General features: G+C 50.3%; 1 protein-coding gene across 4 annotated transcripts in view; it reads right to left on the reverse strand.

The window, feature by feature from the left end:
- The window catches only part of CLEC16A (C-type lectin domain containing 16A), a 183448-nt gene that overhangs the window by 146439 nt on the left and 18726 nt on the right, over positions 1 to 18283 (reverse strand). For 2 of the 4 annotated variants that reach the window (XM_040973334.1, XM_040973332.1), the window contains exons 6-10: positions 17268 to 17273; positions 16793 to 16916; positions 14782 to 14956; positions 13543 to 13596; positions 9337 to 9450 (exon numbers count right to left, since the gene is read on the reverse strand). In XM_040973334.1, coding sequence (XP_040829268.1) covers positions 9337 to 9450; positions 13543 to 13596; positions 14782 to 14956; positions 16793 to 16916; positions 17268 to 17273 — 473 coding nt within the window. The remainder of the gene's footprint in view (positions 1 to 9336; positions 9451 to 13542; positions 13597 to 14781; positions 14957 to 16792; positions 16917 to 17267; positions 17274 to 18283) is intronic. The other 2 variants (XM_040973335.1, XM_040973333.1) reach the window with 1 other exon arrangement.

Raw genomic sequence — 18283 nt, forward strand, 5'->3', positions numbered from 1 at the left:
CAGCATGAGAAGGGATCAGACCCCTGCAATCTCAGTGGGATGGTCTCACTTCCTTTCTGCAAGACCCAGTTTTCTCCTGGGGAGACCTTGAGATTAACAATCCCTGGCCCTCCAGGTGATGACTAGAATGGAATGAGGCAAATAAAAGGAGGAGGAAGCCCACCAGCTCTGCAAGGAGCAAGGCCCCTCCACAGGAGCCGCTGTTTCTTCTGACATCACATCCCCACTGTTCCCCAAGCCTTCCATTCTGCTCAGCCCCACACCAACTCCTGCTTCCTGCCTATCAGGCCCCAAACATAAGATCTACTCCTTCACCATCACCTCCTGAGTCCAGTGCTCCTTCCAGTTCTCTCCCAGATCAAATCTGGGACTGTGGACACACCTGCTTACTGTCTGTTGCTGCTAAGCTGTCTGGATAGGGGTATGTGTCTTGCTCTTTCTGGATTCCCTGTGACCAGCTGGGCACCTGCCTGAAATCTGTGGAGCCTCATAAATACTGTGGCAGGAAGTCCAAAAGGGTGAGCCAGGCAGCTTGGGCTCAGCAGAGGGGAACGGCCCAGCTGTAACTCAACCATCACTCAGAACAGTGTCAACTAAGAGAGTCAAAAAGCCCTACCATGTTCTCCTTTGTGTCTCTTTGCCTGTGAAGCTCCCAGTTTGTCCCACTGCTACCCCAGGATGTTCTCCTGTGGTGAGGCTATGCACATCTATCTCAGCAGTGATCAGTGGGCACCTGAGCCCTGACAGCCAGACCTGCTGCCAGACCCTGCAGAGAAACCCGTTTGCAACTCGCCTCCTGGGGTGCAGGTGCACAGTCCTCAGGCACGAGACACCTGACTCATGCCATCACCACCAACGCCACCTCACTGGTATTAAATCTGTGGGAGTGCCAAGAAACAGAGAGTTACAGAAACTGAGTGGAGAGGCTCCGTTGTGCCCACGCACTGGCCTCAAGGCCCGTTTGTCAGGCGAAGCTGACCCGATAAAGCCAGATCTCCTGGCTAGAGCAAAGATCTAGCTAGAGGATTCTGGCACCGATCAAGTTTGGGTTTCCATGCCTTATTTGACATAGTGCTTCATGCTCCTGAGTCAATCTGTCTCTCAGTGTCCGGAGTCCTCTGATGGCCCACAGACTGCACACACCTTGGACCTTCGTTCCCTCACTAACCTCGTATCCTTTACACCCCCTTGCCACTCCGCTCCCTGCTGTTTTTCCTACATACTAGACAGCATCCTGCCTCAGAAGCTTTGCATTATCTGTCGTTTTTAGCCAATTGTTCATCTCACAGACACCACCATGCCTCAGCTCTGTACTTTCTTCAAGCCCAAGCTCCTTCTCAATGAGGTCAACCCTGGCCATCTTAGTAGGAACTGCAGCCACCTAAGTCTGGACATGCTGTCCCATGTCCCTTTGCCCTTCCTCTGCTGGACACTTCTAGAGCTTCTCAGACCCAGTTATCTCTCTAACACTTAGCATTCCTGTTCCTCTGTCTCTTCTCCAGAGACCAGAAGCTCCCAGAGGTCAGGATATTTAATTCACTAGTGCATCTCCATAGTCTAGAACAGCATCTGGCATGTGGCAGGTATCAATACGTCATTTGTTGACCACATATGTAATGACTCAGCTTTCATAACTCAGAAGTCTGGATGGACGTCACGAAGAGGAAAAACCAGCAATGCCCCAGGGCACAGGCACCAGAAGTGGTGGGTGCCACATTTCTTTGTCCCCACCCTCAATGTCCTGATTTTAGTTGAAACCTGGAAGAAGTCACTAATGATTTAACGCAGGGTAGGGAAGGAATCCATGTGCACAGGGTTTATACCACTTCACCACAGCACAGCCTGCAGCCTGTGGCTGCTCCAGCACATCCTATGTCTGTCACCACCTCCTCTTTACCACCTCTGGCCCTGTCCAAGGTGGTCACTCTCCTCTTCCATTATGGCTCCTCTAGGAAGCTGTGATTCTGAAGGCCTGGTCCCTCCTAGGGTGACGGAAAAGGGGCAGGAGCCTGGCCTGGAGTCCCGGTCACCTGCAGCCATGGCCATGGGCTGCTCCCTTCACTAGCCTCCCCACCATGGGGCTCCCAGCAGTTGTTCAGTCTCCCTTCCACCCCAGGAGACAGGGACAGGTACCTGCTTCAAAGCTAAGGATGCCTCCCTGAGCATGGGACATGTACCTCCGTATTTTCTTAGATCCTCTCAAATCTTTCTACATATGAACCCTCTTATTCCGCATGTATGAAGGTAAAAATGATGCCCTGGAGCTGTAAATCCATTGAGGGATTAGAGACCGCAGCTATGTACAGAAAGGGAGAACACGCTCAGCTCAAATTCTGTGGAAGCATTAGTAACTGAGTCGGGAAGGTCCTGACGTATAGCAGCCTGTTTCCCATCAGTCCTCACATCAACCCTCTCCTGGAGGCCCAGTACTTCCAGGAAGGAGAATCTGCACTCCCAACAGGCAGTGACGGGCTGGCAGTCACCAGAAGGCAAATGGGACTCTATTCCTGGTTGACAGAGACACTAAATGGCCTGATGCATTCTGCACACAAGAGACTCCCCAGCTGTCAGAGGCAGGCCCAGGTTGGGTAAACAGCCTTGCAGGAGCAGCGAGGCTGCGGGATCATGATGAATGTTCTGAACATACAAACAGAGGAGCAAGGATACTCCTTTCTTAGTCCTGGAGGAGTATTCTGCTCGGTGGGTCTAGCTACTAGAGATGACAGGCATCACTCCAAGAACTGTGGCCAACATTTCTCATATGTACTCACTCTTCGGACCCCCAGGAAATCATCTGGGGACCCTCCCAATGAGCCAAACTACTACCTACAGGGAGGTGGTCAATGTCTTTACTTTGGCACAAGCCAGCCTGGTACACCACAGAATCCTTATACTCCATCCTGAATTCCCAACCAACCACCATGAGAACATATCCATTAGCAGGCAAGTACCTGTATTTTCTTCTTTTTATTTTTGCATTTTAAAGGTAGATTTACAGACAGAAAAAAGAGATAAAGATGTTCCATAACTCCCCAAACAGCCAAAATGGGTGTTACTAGGCCAGTCCAAAGCTAGCAGCCAAGTGGATCTCCCATGTGGGAGTTGGGGCCAAGTACTTGGGCCAATCTCTGCTGCTCTCCTAGGCCTTAGCATGGAGCTGGATCAGAAGTAGAGCACCTAGTACACAGACCAGTGCCCGAACCTTAACCTTCTATGCAACAGCATTACCTCATACTTTCTACAGAAATTCAGTGTGAGGCCAGCTGAGTCAGAGGACAACAAAGGACTCAGTCCACCATCAGTCAGCGGGGATGCTGTCTTTGTCATGCTCACTACTACCACTGCTGATGCTTCTCCTCTCTGCGCCTTTGTGTCTGGTCAGAGTCACCATCCTGAGGAACACACCAGGCATGCTTCCACATTCCTCACTCCAGAGGCCCCTTCGCAAGCCAGGAAGACGGTTCCAAGCAGGGTGTGAGGTGATGCTCCCATCTTAAGAAGCCAAGATCCTCACATAGATAGCTCCTGACTCACCGCAGTATTCCTCCTTTCCTTCCTTCCTTACATTTCCTGTGTTCCTTCCTTCCTTCTTTCCTCCCTTCCTCCCTACCTCCCTTCCTCCTCGTTCTTCACCTCTTTTTTTGTTTTTCGTTTTGTTTTGTTTTTTTGAGATAAAGAAAGAAAACTCATCTGTTGGCTCACTTCTCAAACACCCACAAAGGCCAAGATGGGATTAGGCCAACACCAGACTCCAGGCATCCGATTGCTTGAGCCATCATTGCTGCCACCCAGTCTGCATTGGCAGTGAGCTGGAGGCAGGAGTTCAGGCTGCAGCCTCTACTGAACCCAAGGACCGGGATGAGGGACAGTGACACCTTGCCCTTTACATCTTAAGCACTGAGTTAAATGTCCATCTGAGTCAGGGGTATCTGCCTTCACAATGGTCTGAAAGCCCTGTCCATTCCATAGGAAGCCCAGTGCAAACGCTGAATTGTGATCTTTTCCTGGGCTAGCAGAAAAACCATTCTGCTTTTCAGTTTAGTTCAACAGCCAATACATGACTGAAATACTCAACATTGTGACACAATCAAATTTGCATTATATGATTTTTTTTTTTTTGCTCTCCATCATCTATTTTTTTTTAAGTACCTAGTAGTATGACAGGACAAGGTGTAATTTATTTGCTTGGAAGCACAGCAACAGCCAAAGAGACAAAGACAGAAACATATTCCATCCTTTGGTTCACTCTCAAATGGTTTCAGAAGTCGGGTTGGGGCCAAGTGAAAGTCAGGAGCCAGGCACTCTATTCCTGTCTCCCACAAGGGTGGCAGGGACCCAAGCACACATACCATCTCCTGCTGTTTCCTCAGCAAGACTAACAGGAAGCTGGATCAGAAGCCAAGCAGCCAGGCCTTAAATCAGCACGCCAACATGGGATGCCATGCCCAATTTTGTCCAACCATATGACAATGTGAGTGTTCTGGGCACATTTACTGGAAGCTTGGCTGAGCACTGATGCTTAGTATATTAGTTGTAGTATGTGTATTTTTGCTGGATTTTTAACTTGACAGGCGCACCAGGATGGACCCCATCTGAAGTGAAGGAATATCTGTGATTCTCCCCCTAATATTTACTCACATGGTCTCTGCCAGATTTTGCAAAGAACTTGTTACACATCTCTGAATCCTCCCGACAAGTCCTTTGTTGTTATTCACATTGCAGCAGTGAGGGAACTCAGGCCCAAGGACAAAGAACTGGTCCCAGGACACAGCTTGGGATGTGCAGCCAGGGCCTGAGGAGTGCTGGCAATCCGCCTTCCTCTGTGCAAGGGGCCTCCAGCTCCCATTCTGCAAAAATCATCGCAGGGCAAAGAGAAGGTGGCACGTGCAGGTAGGTTGCCAAGCAACATGGCTCTGAGAGTCATTTTGAGAAGGTCACAAGAGCCCTTGTGACTCTCGCCACTGAGTCACTTGATCATGCACCAGGGGCTTCTTTAGCATTTCTAGCAAACCCCAGGAGGGCAGAGGGCACAGGACATCTTCAGGCCACGGTCCCTTGTGTCAGGGTGAGAGGCCCAGTGGGAATAGGGTACTCCCACATGCCTAATCTCACAGCACAAAGACACAACAGTTGTCCACTGGAAGAACAAATGAAGGAATGCAAAAAACTAAAGAAACCATTCCACAGCAATTCAATGTAGAAAAAAAATTCTTAAGATAAAAAACAGCAAGGTTAGTGCCATAGCGTAGTAGGCTGGGCTTCTATTGGCTCTGGCATCTTATATGGTTGCTGGTTTCAGTCCCAGCTGCTCCACTTCCAATCCAGTTCCTTGCTAATGCACCTGCGAAGGCAGTGCAGAAAGGCTCAATTCCTCAGGTCCCTGCACTCATGTAGAAGATCCCAAGGAGACTACAGGCTCCTGGCATAGGATCGGCTTACTCCAGCCATTTTGGCCATTTGAGGGGTGAACCAGTGGATGGAAGATCTCTTGGCCTATCCTTCTTTAACACTGTCTTTCAAATAAAAATAAATAAATCTTAAAAAGAATAATAATAAAAACCACCTACAAGTAATGAAGACCCATCTGTTCACTTCATTTGGCACTTTGAGAGTTAGGGTTCTCTTACCGTTTCTCCAGACAAGTACTGCTGTCCGCCCTGCAAGTTCATCCTCCAGCGAGAATGATTCCTTGCAGGAACCACGTGATCTTAATGCACGGAAGAATTTCAACTAGATGTATTTCAAATTTAACCCTAAATTACAGTCTTTTCAAATAACTCCGCTCTCCCCTCTGCTTCTCTCTCTTCAATTTTGGTTTGGTTTTGTGAGAGGTCTGCTGGTAAAAATGAAGCAATACCAGTAACCTATCTACAAATTACGGGAAGGAGAAAGTAGGTTAAAAAGACCAAGAAACTTAGAACAAGTACGATGAAACCACATCCGAGTCAGGCAGGAAGCAACAGGAGCCTTCTCGCTCATGGGGAAGGAAGGTGAATCGCAACAGGTCTGTGTCGTACAAGTCATGGGGGGCATCACCTTGCGCTCAGCCCGGACAAGCAGATTGCAGCAAGCTGTCCCTGGCCGGAAGTGGGGAACCATCACTTTCTCTTGGGCTGGTAATTCCTTCCACACCAGAAAGAGCCTGGTTTTCAATTCAGGGACCCACCACAACTGATAGCGGGTGGGTCCCAAAGGCAGTCTGTGCCTCTCACAGTGGAGGTGGGACCTTCACCCCAAGGAAGTCCAGGTCTCTTGCGCACTCCTTGGGTTAGGGAGGCCCACCTGAAGCATGTAGCCCAAGTGGAAGGCATCAGAGACCTTCTGCAAGCTGCTCAAACTGTAAACCCCACACAGCACAATGTCAATATCCCACTTGTGACAATGTACCAGATTTTAGCAAGCGGTTACCAGTGAGCCAAACTGGGGAAGATCTCTCTGTGAATCTACAACTCTCTGAGTAAAAAATTCCAATTAAAAAAAAAAAGATGTATATGGATAGGTGAAGAAAATGGGGTAAGTGCTTCTAATGGAATACTACTTAGCCTTACAAAAAGAAGGGAGAAAGAACCCGAACGCTGTATAAGAGTGCTGTTTTGAGCCTTGGTTACTCCAGTTCCAATCCAGCTTCCTCCTGGGAAAGCAGCACAAGATGGTACAAGTACTTGGATTCCTATGTCTGGGAGACCACCGATGGAATTTCTGGCTCCTGATTTCAGCCTGGCCCAGCCCAGGCCATTGTGAGCATTTTGGGAGGGAACCAGAAGATACGAGTGTTCCCTCTGTTACTCTTTCAAATAAATAACTAAAATATTTAAAAAAAAAAAGGGGGGGGGTGGGGTTGGGAGAGTGGGTATTGGTGCAGGGCTTAAGACAATCGTGTCCCATATGGGAATGCCTGAGTTCAAGTCTTAGTTCCATTACTGATCCCAATAATGGACAATAATAACATGCTATTTATTCATTTCAAAAGAAAATTAAAAATCTCATAGTAAATGTTCTTACTACAATTTCAAAACTCTTGGAGGAGAGGGCATTTAGCCAAGCAGTTAAACGACACTTGTATCCCACCTCGGACCATCTGGGTTGAACTCTGGACTCCAGCTCTGCTTCCTGTTAACGTAGACCCTGGGAGGCAGTGCTGATAGCTTAATTGGGCTCCTGCCGTCCATAAAGGAAACTGCACTGTTTCCAGCTCCTGGCTTCAACTCCATCCTGGCCCTAGCCACTGGAGGCATTTGGGGAAGAAATCACAGGATAGGTGCACACATTATCTCCAATAAATTAAAAAAAAATTAATTCAGAGTCCCAGCTATCCCAGAGTTCCTCTTTTTGAGCACCAAGTGTAACTCTGGCACTGTACCAATGTCTACATGAACACAGTAAAGCCTGCTTCTATCCTGGGGGGTAAGACTCACAAGACACACAGAGTGCAAGGGGAGCCACTACATCTCAGACTGTCAGCACTGAGGATGGAGCCCCAGCAGCAGGCCAGATGGAGACAAGGCCAAGTTAATGGTGAACACATGGCCCTGCGAAGCTTTCTGCAGAAACACAGGCAAAAGGGTGCCCAGATCTTCTGACTGCCCAAGAAATTCCAGAAATCCAGACTTCATGTGAAAGTTTGTAAATTTAATGCTAGCAGTTCATAAAGTTTTCTTTTAAAGCTCCAACGAGTGACCTAAACAGGTGTGCAAGCCTGGCTGTCACTAGCTGGGCTTTCTGGCAGCCTCTGTAACCTCAACCACAGGGGCTCACTCGCCCTGTTCTCTATGTGGAGTCAAACACTTGCCCAGGGTCCCAGCTGTTGGGCACACAACCTCATATCCTGGTTCTTGCTTTCACTTGGCCGAAGCTAGCTGGACAAGTTGCAGAGAATTATCTCAGAAACCCAGACTCTGCGTCAGCAGCACATGTTCCAGACCATGTGTTGTCAGCAGAAGGGCCACAGGGCTTCTCTCCTGTCCTACACCAGTCATCTCCCCTGAAAGTTTTACCCTCCCACCGATGGTCCTCCATCTCAGCAAAGCACGTGTGAGAGCCGAGACAGTACCCCTGCTTGTCTACATGACCTACATCTGTCTCCCCAACTGGATGCAAAGCTCCAATGCAACAGAGATGATTTAAGGTTTTGCATATCCCCCAGAGCCAGCAAGCTGCCTGACCCAAAGAAAGGGCTTATTTGCTGAACAAATCGAGACAGAAGCGGCCAGACAGCAGCCATGGAAAGGCTCCATCTGATACAGCTGGACTAACAGCCCCACCAACAAGGACACAGCTTCTGGGAACCTTTGTAGAGGCTCAAATGCTCCCCTGAAGGGTCAATTGGCCTGCTGAGGCCACTGGACGGCAGCAAATCCAGAAGGGCAAGCCATGCAGTGTCAGCCTGCCACAGCCAGGATTACATCCCACCCACTCACTCAGGTGTGCCACAGGCTAGGATTCCAGGGCGAACGGGCCCTTTCATCCAGTGTGGCACCCACCTAAGCCCCTGGCTGTGGAGACCGGCCTTTTAGGAAATGGCCCTTGTACAGAGTATTTCGGGCTCCTCTCAAATATGGAAGCCAAGCCCACAGGAGCCGTGCCCTGACAGGCAAAGTGCCTGCCCGACAGGGCTTGGAGAGGATGAGATGTTAGACAAGAGGGCGTCAGGCACCTAGGGACCTCCTGGTCTGTACATATAGCAAGGACACAGGCAGAGAGCAGAGAAGCGGGTGAATTGGCGTGGTACTGAGGCAGTGTGGAACTCAGAGAGGGGAATGGGACAGCAAGAGAAACGACAGTAAAGAGATGATTAGCTGGGAAAGCCTGAGGAAAGGCCACAGCTCCTGCCATGCCACCAGGTACTTTCCTTCAGTAGGCAACAGAGCATGACCACAGCCCTGCAGCCTACATCCATGCTGCACAGCTCACTGGTCACTTCCAACTTGACAGAATGCCAGCTTGTCATCCACATGCCTGCAGGACAACAGGAGCAGCTGCCGACAGAGGAGGCCTGTCCTCTCCACCTGCCCACAGCCCCTCTGCTTCCTAGTGCAGCACAGGAGGCCCACAGCATGACCAGACAGACACTGTACCTTTCCGAAGGTCTCCGTGCCTTAGACGAGACATGCTCTCATTCTGTCGCAGGGTGGTACAATGCTATATTCAGTGATAAATGCCCAATTAGACCGCCTCTAAGTATTGAAGCCCAGGTTTTTCCAGCTATGCATTTCAAGACTCCACTTTGATTCCTACAATCCCAGACCAACTCATGCCTCCTTGTCACTGCAGCAGCAGAATGCTGAGCTTAGAGAAACACACAGATGAATAGCACCAGCAATGGCGTCTTAGACTTACAGAGCTTCTCTGAACATTCAGCTCAGTCTTGGCGTACATTTCAGACAGATCACCATTGAGAATGACTTCAGCTAACGAGTTCACCAGTGGTGCGTGATGGATAATTAGGAAGACCTGGTGGAAAAGAAATGGGATTTGCCTTAATGCATGCAGTGTGTCAACCTCTTCCTTCCCCAACCACAAACACATCCTGTCTACAGCAGCCACCCCTGTGAAGCTTGCTCCAGAGCCTGGGCCACATTCAGGAGCTCTCGGTTACACTCTGTGGAAGTCGGCCGCTCCTTCACACTCCTGGCTGGTGGCTCCTCCTCAGAAGGAAGTGCACTAATGCAAGACCGTCCTCACGGCCCAGGAGAAGCCAAAGCTGCTGAAGTGCAGCAGTGGGAAAGGAGCTGCCAAACCAGCACACCCCTTCCTTTCCAGGAGCATTTCACTGTTGAATTTGATCAAGACCAGAAGGCATTCATTCTGATATTGACATGGGAAATGGTGAATTCTGTTAAAATCCAGGATCCGGCAGAGAGGGATGGCTACAAGACTCCATCCCAGTATGAGCTCCTACCCTGTGCTGGGTTTAGCACTGGGATTCCATGCCAGCAGCAGTAGGTGATTAGACGGAGGGAAGAAAAGCCCCCGGACCACAGGCAGATCCAGTTATGCTAGGATGCAAAAGTCAGAAGACAGGGCTAAAACAGTTCTGCTACCCCGCCCTGTTGCCCAATGTTCCTAGGAGTGGCTTTTAGAAACAGAGTATTCAAAACTGCCTTGCAAAGCTGGCCCAGCCACATGTGCTGGACTATTGTAGATGTAAAGGCAAGACACATGCAAGATTTCCATCATTTGCATATAAACAGGCAGTGTGCAGGTTTGTATTCATTTAGTTATAGATGTGCAGAACAGGGTTTCTCAGTGTTAGCGCTCCTGACAGTCTGAGGGTCCAGGCTTGTCCTGGGCACAGGAAAGCATCCTAGCAGCATCCCTGGCCTCTACCACTGGATGCCAGCAGCAGCACGTCATTTCTCAGTTAACAACAGAGACTCCCAGACACTGCCAGATGTCCACCCTCGCTAAGGACACGGGAAACCCTGAGGCTGCAGCTGTCTCTGGAGATGGAAATCAGGAGCCAGCATTTGAAAGAAAAAGAAAGAAAACTTCTTGGTTTTCATCAGGTTGAACCTTGTAACCTTAAAAAATGCATTTGTATTGTGAAAAACAAAACAAAAACCCAACAAGGAAGAACTGACAAAAACACAGACCGCCTCGGGGAGGAAGGCTTGAGTACTGGGGACAGTAGAAGGCAGCTTTTCCACTGCTTGAACAGGAGTACACTAGGATTCAGACAAATCCACAAAACTCAAATGACGGAAAAGGGACAGCCAGAATAGGCAGATGTGGCACCTATCCAACCAAGAAAAGTACATCTGTCCTTTTTAAAAAAAAGCCAGAGCACATAGCCTGGATCTCGCCTTGCAAGATCCCAGAGAGTGCCAGAGTTTGGGTCCCAACTGCTCCACTTCCCATCCGGCTCCCTGCTTGTGGCCTGCAAAAGCAGAGGAGGACGGCCCAAAGACTTGGGACCCTGCACCTTCATGGGAGACCGGGAAGAAGCTCCTGGCTGCTGGCTTCAGACTGGCACAGCTCCAGCCGTTTGTGGCCACTTAGGGAGCTGCGCCAGTGGATGGGAGATCTCTCTGTCTCTCCTTCTTTCTAGATATTTGCCTTCCTAATAGAAATAAACTAAATCTTAAAAAATAAAAAAAGAAAGAAAGAGAAGGAAGGAAGGAAGAAAAGAAAAGAAAGGAAAAAAAGAAAGAAAGAAAGAAAGAAAAGAAAAAAAAAAAAGAAAAACCCGCAGGGAACTTTGTGATCACATTCCTAACAAGCTGCCCCCAGCCAAGGGCAGAGGCAGGCAGCACTGTGTCCACTGCCAGCGACGGCGACTTGTTCTCCCTGCATCACAGCCCAGTTACTGCCACCTGACTACAAACAAAACCCATCACTGACTCCATGCCATCCACAGCATCTATTAGGCAACTTGTGTGAATGGATCATACCCACTCATTTATTTGTTCTATAATCCAATCCACTGAAATTGACTGAGCACCTACTAAGGGCCCCTGGACAAAGGCCAAAGGTTCCTGCCTGAGGATGCGCATGCTGTTTCGAACAGGCTGCGGGAGGAGACGCATCACAGCAGGGTGATGGCAGCACACCACCGGCCCCACGGGAGCACCACGGCAGGGTGACGGCCCCACGGGAGCACCACGGCAGGGTGACGGCAGCACCACGGCAGCACCACGGCAGGGTGACGGCAGCACCACGGCAGCACCACGGCAGGGTGACGGCAGCACCACGGCAGCACCACGGCAGGATGACGGCAGCACACCACCATCACCAGGCTCTGGGCATGAGCGCTGTGGTCTCAGGCAGATGGCATCACCTGCCACACTAAATCCCTGTCACAGGGCGAATTTTCAGTCTTGTAGCTGTGCCTATAAAGTAATCTGTAAGGATGAACTGATTTATAGGGCTCTCGTAGCTATAAGGACTCAAGAATTATGTCTGGCTTTAGGTTTTCACAAAATTAAGCCACATTATCATTAAGCTAAATGAAATGCAAAGGGAAGAAGAGCTTGCATGCTTTATCTTTATAAAGGATCTATTACTCAAGTCTCAGGAACACTGAATTACACACTAGGTTTTTCGCCAGATATTGAAACAAGTAATTAGGTGCCTGGCGACTGATCCTTCACTGAGGAAACAAGAGGAAGAGTGCTCTTGGCAAGCAGGTGCAACCCTTCTCCACTCAAGCGCCAGTGCGCGCCCTGCAGGAGAACCTACACAAGCAAGGCTGCTGCAGCTGCAGGGCCCTGGCGTGCTTTCCACCACACTCCAAGATGGATTCCCAGCGAGAGATGCTGGCAGACTTGTAACAGAAAAGCTGCCGGGGGGGAGGCTGGGGTTTACACTGGTCCTGAGGCACAAAGGGGCATTCTGAGGGCCCACAGGCGCGTGCAGAGCTCTGAGCAAACAGCCCTAGGACACAAGTCAGGCCACGGCCCTCTCCCCAGCGGCCTACCTGCTACAGGATGCGGTGTCTGAAACTCCAGCCTCAGTCCAAGGGGGAGATGGCCTCACCCCAAACCAGCAGGAGATCAGGAGAGAGGACCATCTCTCCTCTAAGCCTACACACACCTGGGCTGCTGGAGAAGGGGGCACAGAGCAGTGGCCAAACTCTGACTTCTTGACAATCTAATGCAATGGCCTGCGAGTCGGCACTGCTTGTAATAAAAATATTTTCAAAGTTATGTAACTAGGTCACCATGGAGTTTTTCCCTTCTTGTAAATATTACATAATTACAAGAAGGAAACACACTTGTTTAAGGAGGGCAGACAGACACATTGGCTCAAGACACAAAACCGGGAACTGAGGCTGCTATAAGGGCCCTTTCTGATAGTAATCTGGGACTCAAAACCCCAGCAAACCTGACAATGGCCTCACTACAGGACATTTGCTAAAGCAAGGCTGCTGTGGGAATGCGCAGGGCGGGCCATACAGCTCGGGCCTCATTTCAGAGGCTCGTGAATCAGCGGCAGGCAGCTTACAGATCCAGGGTATCGAGAACACTCTCTGGGGGTTTTGGAAATCTCGGTTTCTGTGGTAAAAACTAACTAGCAGCTAAGGTTCTTGCTTTGCACGTGGCAGGATCCCATATAGGTGCTGGTTCTAATCCTATCAGCACCACTTCCCATCTAGTTCCCTGCCTGTGGCCTAGAAAAGCAGTAGAGGATAGCCCAGAGACTTGGGGGACCCGGCACCAGCGTGGGAGAGCTGGGGGAGGCTCCTGGCTCCTGGCTTCGAATCGGCTTGGCTTCACATTGGCCCAGCTCCGGCCGTTGCGCTCACTTGGGAAGTGAATCACGAATGGAAGATCTTCCTCTCTCTCATCTCTTGTATATCTGACTTTCCAATAAAAATAAATAAATCTTAAAAAAAAAAAAACCTACACAAACACCAAGTTTAATTCTCTCCTAATTTCTCTTTAAATCTCTTTCCCCTCCCATGAAGAAGACACCTCCTGAGTGTCTGGAAGAGAGAACCCTTATTGTGCACACAATTTCACCGAGATGAGGAACGCGATGCGAGCCGAGGGCTCTCTGAGCTGCACGGGCTTGGGGACCCGGGGAGGGAGGGACAGACCATACCTGAGATAGCAAATAGAGAGACACGGGCAAGCTGATCTTCGGTCGCTCTCCTCCCTAAGAAGGTTGGGATAGGGAGAGGGAGGGAGGGAGGAAGAGAGATGGAGAGAGGCATCCAGGTCACAAAAACAAACAAACAAAAAAACATAGGATAAGGAAGCCGCAGCTGCCTGTTCGCACCCCAACCCCCTGACTGCCCTTTCCCAGTACTGGTCAAAATTCCGCTCTGCAGAAGACACACACAGCCCGGCTTCACGCCACCCTGTTCTCCCTCCTGCACAAGCCCTCCTCATTGCTCCTGGGGTCAGGATACAACTTGCTCCTCGAGTTGCCAGGAGCCTCTATTGCCTGCCATGGCAGCAGAGGCCAGGGGAGGCGGCTCTCAGCATGGCGGCTCCTAATGCAAAGGATGGACATCGTGGCGCTGAGGCCTCAGAAAAGCTCTCCTTGTGCTGAGCCCCCAGATGTCCACCTCATACCAACCCTGTGAAGGGGAGCCCTTGCACCCCTCACCTGCAGCTGAAGAAATGGGCCAAGGTCACACAGTTAGCAAAAGCAAGAGGCAGAACTGGAAGCTAAGCCTGGAAACCCCACTTCCCAGGGGCACACCTCTGGCTGTAGAGCTGCCTCTGGCCCATCTCACCAGGCTGGGGAGCGCACTGCATTGCTCACATGTGGTGAGCATGCCCATGCTTCCCCCACAAAGGGAGACAACATCCTCTCAGGGTTCATCTGCAAGGCGACCAGATGGCTGGCCCACCTCCTGCCACAGCCCCATTCTTTCTTGGCTCCCCTGAACTTGCAGGGACTGGACAGAGACCTCCCTGCCTCAAAGCAGTCTCTTGGGGGCATTCTGAGCCCAGCAGCACAGCACCTCCCAGGCCTGGTGGGGAGCAGGGAGTAAATGTGCATGTTCTTGCCCGCGCCCTGACCTGCTGAACCAGAATCCCCAGGAGGGGAAGGGCAGACCCAAAGGTTGGCACCCGCCCTCCCCCAGGGGCCTCCATGTTGCACACAGGGCAGTCACAGCCCTGGGAACTTGCCCTGAGGGTGTGCCATCCTTTCCTATCCATTCTGGGCCAGTCTGGTTGCTGTAGGGATTTTCTCTAAGGCAATTAGCTCTGTCAACAATCAGAAAAGTGACTGGGCCTTATAATACTTCAGGGTAGGGTACTAAAAACCAAACTCCTAAATTCCTCAGGTTCCTTTTAGTTGCCCCCGGGGCAGCAGCTGCAGGCCCACCTTGTCCTGGTTCTCCAGGGAGTACACGTAGAGCGGCAGGAAGAGCCTGTTGAGCAGGTGGTCAGTGAGCACATCGTTGAGGAACTCGCAGTTGATGATCAGGATGTCGTTGAGATAGTGCAGGTGGTCCAGGTGCTCAGCCACCAGGTCACTCAGCTTCCCCCGATTCCGGTGCCTGCAGAGTAAAGAACCACCTCAGCCTGAAGGCCAGAGAGCAGTGGCTTGGAGTTTAAAATCACCAGCCTGAGACGTGGGTCCCAGGCCTTGCCTCACACAGCCAACACTTGGGCAAGTCTCCAGAGACATTTGTTCCAGCCCCTACCTGGAGCCACGCCAAGGGGACACGGACATGTCCAGGACCATGCTCAGGAGATCGCAGGGGCCTTGGTACCACCCTTCCTACCAGAGTCCAGAACAGGCTGGACAAAGTGGAAATGGCTGAATTCTTAGAGTGAGCCAATCAAGCATGTCATAACATCCCACCTCACGCAGCAACAAAGCCTGGCCGTTAGAAGGTTCCAGAAGAGTGTGAGGGAGAAATGTGGCCATACTCCGTAGCTGTGCCCATAGCACTGGTCCCGGCCCCACAAAGGGCAGAGAAGAGGGGTGTACTGTTCCTGCAGGCGTCCCCCTGGGCTTCAGTCTCTCTCTCTAACACCAGAGTCGGTCTACACGCCAGGAGGATGAGCCAGCAGGGAACAGCTCGGGCCTCACCCGGAGCACCCACAGACAGCACCCAGCTACGGTCAGCACTGTGTCTATTACTTTCCAAGTGACACTTATCTTAGAAAACATTCAAAAGAAAACTAAAAAAAACAAAAAAAACCAAATCAGTCTCCCATTACACACACCACTAAAAGACACCTAATATTAACTTTCTGGGGGCTTAGCACCCTTCAGTCTGTTTTTCCTAACAATGAACAACCATAACATGCAGGTGGCATACATGATCTATCTGCCCAACCATATATGCTTTTTAAAAAGTAGTATAAACGTGACCCACTTCATTTCCTGGATACTACTTCACGTTATTAATCGTTATCATATTTTAATAAAATATTTAATAAATGCGCACCATAAATCCATGTTGGAAAGAGCCTGGGAACCCACTGAGCACCCGAGACTCTGATCACTTCTATAACAGGCATCTAGCCATCCTTGCCCCCTCCCAGCATCCCACCAATGCACTCCCTCCCTCATTCCTCTCTTGCTGCACCTGTTTCCCGGGTCTCTTCAGCAGACCGGCCCCAGCTAAGCACACAGAAGACCATCAGGCCCAGGCAAGCTGTCACTCCGGGGCAGAGGTTCCCAATGTCACCACTAGGGAAGAGGTGCTTCAAGTGTCTAGGGGTGGAAGCCAGAGATGCTGTGGACCCTCTCAAGTACAAGCGTGCCCTGCTCCCCCTGCAAAATACTTGGTGCCAAGGTGGAGGAAGCAAACTGCCATCGTAAGTATTCTTTAAAGCAGATCTGCCGAGATGTAATTCACATACCATACAATCTGTGCATTTAAAATATACAAAGAACAGCTGATTCAGAGTTGTCTGATCACTAGCCAAACGATCTTAGGACATTCTCATGCCCTCTGTACCCATGAACATGGCCCTCACTCCCCTCAGCGTCCCCAGAACCTGCTAATGCACTGTCTCCGCCAACTGGCCTCCTCTCAGCACTGCATACCAAGGAGCCCACAACGTGTGGCCCTCTGCATCTGCTCCCGTGCCCGGACACACACCAGGACTTCTCACCTTTCTACTCCTAACACTCCCCCACTGGACGGGTGGACCGCAGTCTGTCCGTAGCCCAGTTGACTGTGTGCCCGGGGCACACAGCTCCTCTTACCCCCTCGGCGAGGTCTCTCACTGTACGAACAGACGACTGGTGCCTTGACCGGAAGGATGTGCTCCGCCTACACCCAGCTGAGTGCCACTCTCACGCCTACTGTCCTTGGTGAAACCTGCAGGGTCCCAGCCACCCTGTCTACCTGCTCAGCGTCCTGGCAGTCACTTACTCCTCATCAGTCTGCACACAGTTATCAAGTTCGATCACGTGGCTCCCGATGAACCAGACCAAGTTGGAGAAGTAAGGGACAGCAGTTTTATCTCTGATGTAGTGCAGCATGGCCTGGTTATCCACTGAGAAAATTCACAAAAGGAAAGGAAAAAAAAAAGTCAAGATACCAAAAATAACTTGGGAGAGATTAAAAAAAAACACAATGAAAAGCCCTTTGCTATAATCTGAATTGTCTGTTTTTCCTGGAAATACTTGAAAATGTTTATCTGATTCATAAAACTATCAAGGCAGTTCTTATGCTATTTTTATAATTAGTAAAATTATCAGCTGGGCTGAACAGTCGCAGCCCCTTGACACGGTCGCTTCTCAGCAGTGGATTAACTATGCACTGGGACTGCAGCGAGAGTGACAGCATTCCCAAGCAAGCTGCCTGACTGACCAGAAAGAGTAAGTCAAGAAAGCAGAAAACTTACATGACACTGGAATAAGGAACACGGGAATCGTCATTGAAGGAAAGGCAAAAAACAGACAACAATTAACAGGGTTAGGAACCGGGAAGGTGAGACAGCGCCCAGAGGAAGAGCGAGCTGGGGCAGGAGGCATCTAAACCAAAATGTACAGGCCAGAAGAGAACATGAGAACAGCGAGCAGGGCCAGCGGGACTGACTACAGCTGGGGCCAGGGTCGCAAACTCAACCTGCCAGGTGGCTGGTGGCCCGCGCAGGGAAGCCCCAGGCCTCAGCCCCAGCGGACCCCAGCTTCACCTTCAGGTCAGAAACCCAGGTCATCGTGCAGCATCCCCAGCTTTTACATCTTGGCAATTGTGTGTTTTTCAAAAACCCTCTGCATTCAGCCCTCAAGACTTCGGTTTGCGACCTCTGGATGAGCCCAGCTGAGCCTGTGGAACGGCTTTTAATTTACTGTCATCCCAGGACAAGTCTGGAGTGAGTACCTGGGGGTCCCCCACCTCAACCAGGGGTCATCTCCAATAATAACATCTTGACTCAGGCAGTGGCCTAGCACCAGAGAACTTTCAGGGTCCGGCCAGCCTCTGAGCCAGTGCTGAGGAGCTATGCAAGGCCTTTTCCTACAAGCAATGTTTTGGGCCAGAAGTAAAATCTTGATGGGAGGGGGAGAACCTCAGAACTTGGAAGTGCTGGGCTCTATAGCTGGTTAGGAATACAATAGTGCCCCCTGCTGCTCATGATGTGAAATGCTTTTAAAGATAACACCCCCTACATCACTTTACATATTTACAAATGAAATACCCCATAACTGTAATGAAGTATACATAAAATTTATAAGAAAATACACAAAAATTTAACTCTATCACTTAAAAGACAACTTTGTTTTCCCCAATTCAATACAGCCAGTTCTGGATCCCATGCTAGCTTCTTGGGACATCTGCCTTCCGTGCAGCAGCAGCACCCAGAGGCACCTGAACGTGTACAAAGACTAACACAAGGGGCTGGCTAAATATGTGATGGTC

Source organism: Ochotona curzoniae, unplaced genomic scaffold (assembly GCF_017591425.1).
Source record: "Ochotona curzoniae isolate NIBS_2020 unplaced genomic scaffold, NIBS_Ocur_1.0 contig_2321, whole genome shotgun sequence".
In the NCBI taxonomy this organism is placed as follows: domain Eukaryota; kingdom Metazoa; phylum Chordata; class Mammalia; order Lagomorpha; family Ochotonidae; genus Ochotona; species Ochotona curzoniae.